The sequence below is a fragment of the Oratosquilla oratoria genome, chromosome 27, assembly GCF_046742065.1.
Source record: "Oratosquilla oratoria isolate Oo_2021 chromosome 27, ASM4674206v1, whole genome shotgun sequence".
In the NCBI taxonomy this organism is placed as follows: domain Eukaryota; kingdom Metazoa; phylum Arthropoda; class Malacostraca; order Stomatopoda; family Squillidae; genus Oratosquilla; species Oratosquilla oratoria.
Window position 1 is genome coordinate 56,562,120 of NC_134803.1, and position 2,128 is coordinate 56,564,247.

The 2,128-nt window shown below is 63.1% G+C and overlaps 1 protein-coding gene across 9 annotated transcripts in view; it reads right to left on the reverse strand.

Annotated features, from left to right (window-relative positions):
* Positions 1–1,874, reverse strand: part of LOC143040098 (uncharacterized) — a 426,287-nt gene extending 424,413 nt beyond the window's left edge. For 8 of the 9 annotated variants that reach the window (XM_076210786.1, XM_076210787.1, XM_076210785.1 and 5 more), the window contains exon 1: positions 84–1,874. In XM_076210786.1, the coding sequence (XP_076066901.1) occupies positions 84–1,821 (1,738 nt within the window). In that variant the 5' untranslated portion in view covers positions 1,822–1,874. The remainder of the gene's footprint in view (positions 1–83) is intronic. The other variant, XM_076210790.1, reaches the window with a different exon arrangement.
* Positions 1,875–2,128: the final 254 nt, after the last annotated feature.

A 2,128-nucleotide genomic window follows, 5' to 3' on the forward strand; every position in this document is an offset into this window, starting at 1 on the left:
CCCGACCCCCCCTTCCTCCACCCGTCACCCTCCGTCCTCCTGTGACACCCTCACCGAAGTACTTGACTCAAGTGTGATCTCACCTTTGAGGTTGCTGATGTGGGCCTGGTACTTGGACCACCTCTCCTTGCTCGTGCTCAGATCTTCGCTGACGCCCTCCTCCTTGCCCGTCGAGGACTGGCGACGAAAGGCCCAAGCAGGGGCTCCTTCGAATCGGGAGTTGTCGTCCGAACTGCTCGCGTGAGACAGTAACGAGTCTTTCGAAGCTCGCGACGTCAGGACGTACTTCGAGTACGAGCTGGACGAAGACGGGCCTCGTTCTCGGATGTGGACCTTGGTCGAGTACTTCTGGACCTCCTTCTGGGGGCCTCCTTCCCATCGCACGGAGCTGACGGTCTCCATGCTGACACTTCCGTCGTTGCCCTGGCCCCCTGAGGCGTCGCGGGTCTCCGTGGGGGGTTGCGGCTGCTCCGACACACTGACGAAGGCTTCGTCGTCAATGTCCTCCTCGAGAATACGCTCGACGGAGGGAGTTCGTGACCGGTGGCGGGACCTCGCCCCCGGCGTCGAGGTCCTGGACCTCTTCGACGGAGACACGTCCGGCGTCTCGGGAGATCGGGGAGACCTCGGAGACTCCTCCGGTTCCGGGGACGTGGGGCTGCTGTAGGTGAAACGGCCCTGTTCCGGGGTGATGGGTCCTGGCGAAGTGGTCACCGAGCGTTCGACACTTCGCCGAAGGAACACCCGCTGGTATCGCACCTTGGACCCGTCCCCGCGCTCGACACTCTCCTTCTCCTCCTCCTCGAAACGTTGAAAGCCTGGGTAATCCACCGTGTCCGGGTCGTTCTCTTCGAGTGATTCGCGCGAGGAGGTCGTCTCGATGGCACCTCCGTCAGGATGGGCGGCGCTGCTGATGGTTCTCTTTGTGATTGTCGAAGTCGTGGCTCTGGCGCGTCCGTCGCGCCGTTCGGCACGGGACGTCACCTGTCGGGAGTACACTTTCCGCCCTGGAGTGCCACCACCTCCTCCTTCTCCTCCTCTCCTTCCTCCTCCTCCAACGGGCTGCCGGTCACCGCTGCTGTCACGACTGGCCTCGCGAGAAGATCGATGTGTCCTGCGAGTTTCACTGCTCTCCCATAAGGGTTCTCTGTTCTCCTTCTCAGGGGAGCCTTCGCGACTCCCCAGGTCGGGTTCGGGGGTGTGTTGCCTCGGAGATCGGAGGGTGGGCCATTCTCTGACGGGCGAGGAGAGACTCCTCTGCACCTCTCGACGGTGCTCCTCCAGGCGCCTCTCGATCTCCCTGGCAAGGGTTTCGTCGTCCATGGAGCTCGCCTCCCACTCCTCCGTGCCGCTCCTAGAGGTGCCCTTCTCGGGGGTGCGACGTAGCTTGACCCATTCTCTGCTGGGGGACGTGCTCTGGGAGCGGCGGCGACGGCGTTCTTCGATGCGGCGCTCGATGTCTTCGGCCAGGGTGTTGCCCTGATCGTCCACCATCTCCCAGTCATCCTCGCCGCTGCTCTGCTCCCGGGACATCTTCTTCAGGCGAGCCCTGAGGGGGCTTCCACTCTGGCGACGCTCCCGTTGCTGGGAGGTCGGGTCCTCGGTGACCTCAACGCCCACTTCGGGCTGCACTTCTTCTTCTTCTTCCTCCTCCTCCGGGGCCTTCTCGAGCGACGGTGATCTTTTGCGTCCCCACCAGACTTGTTCGAAGAAGGACACCCGATCCCGAAGGGACCGGCGCTTCTTCTCAGTCCTGCCGCGGGCATCCTTGGAGCCTCCTTCGTCCGGAGAGCTCGGTTTGCCTGGACTGGAATCAGCCATGTGTCCTGTGCTCACTCCTCATGCGTGGCGCGGCTGCCGCGTCTCGCGGTTTGATGATGCTGCGGTGGACGCACACGGCGGTTGTCGACACCTCTAGTGCCGGAGAGCTACTGCACGGGAACGACGACGATCGCGGCGGCGGCGGCGGCGGCGGTCGGATACGGCGCGCGGCGGGATGGTGCAGGCAGATCACCTTGTGGTGCTCCCAGCCCCCCGTCGGCGCCTACCTCTACCTACACTTCGAATTCAGTCAAGTTCTACACTTATGAAGCACTTCTCCAACTAGTTCATTGTTGGGATTTGTTAT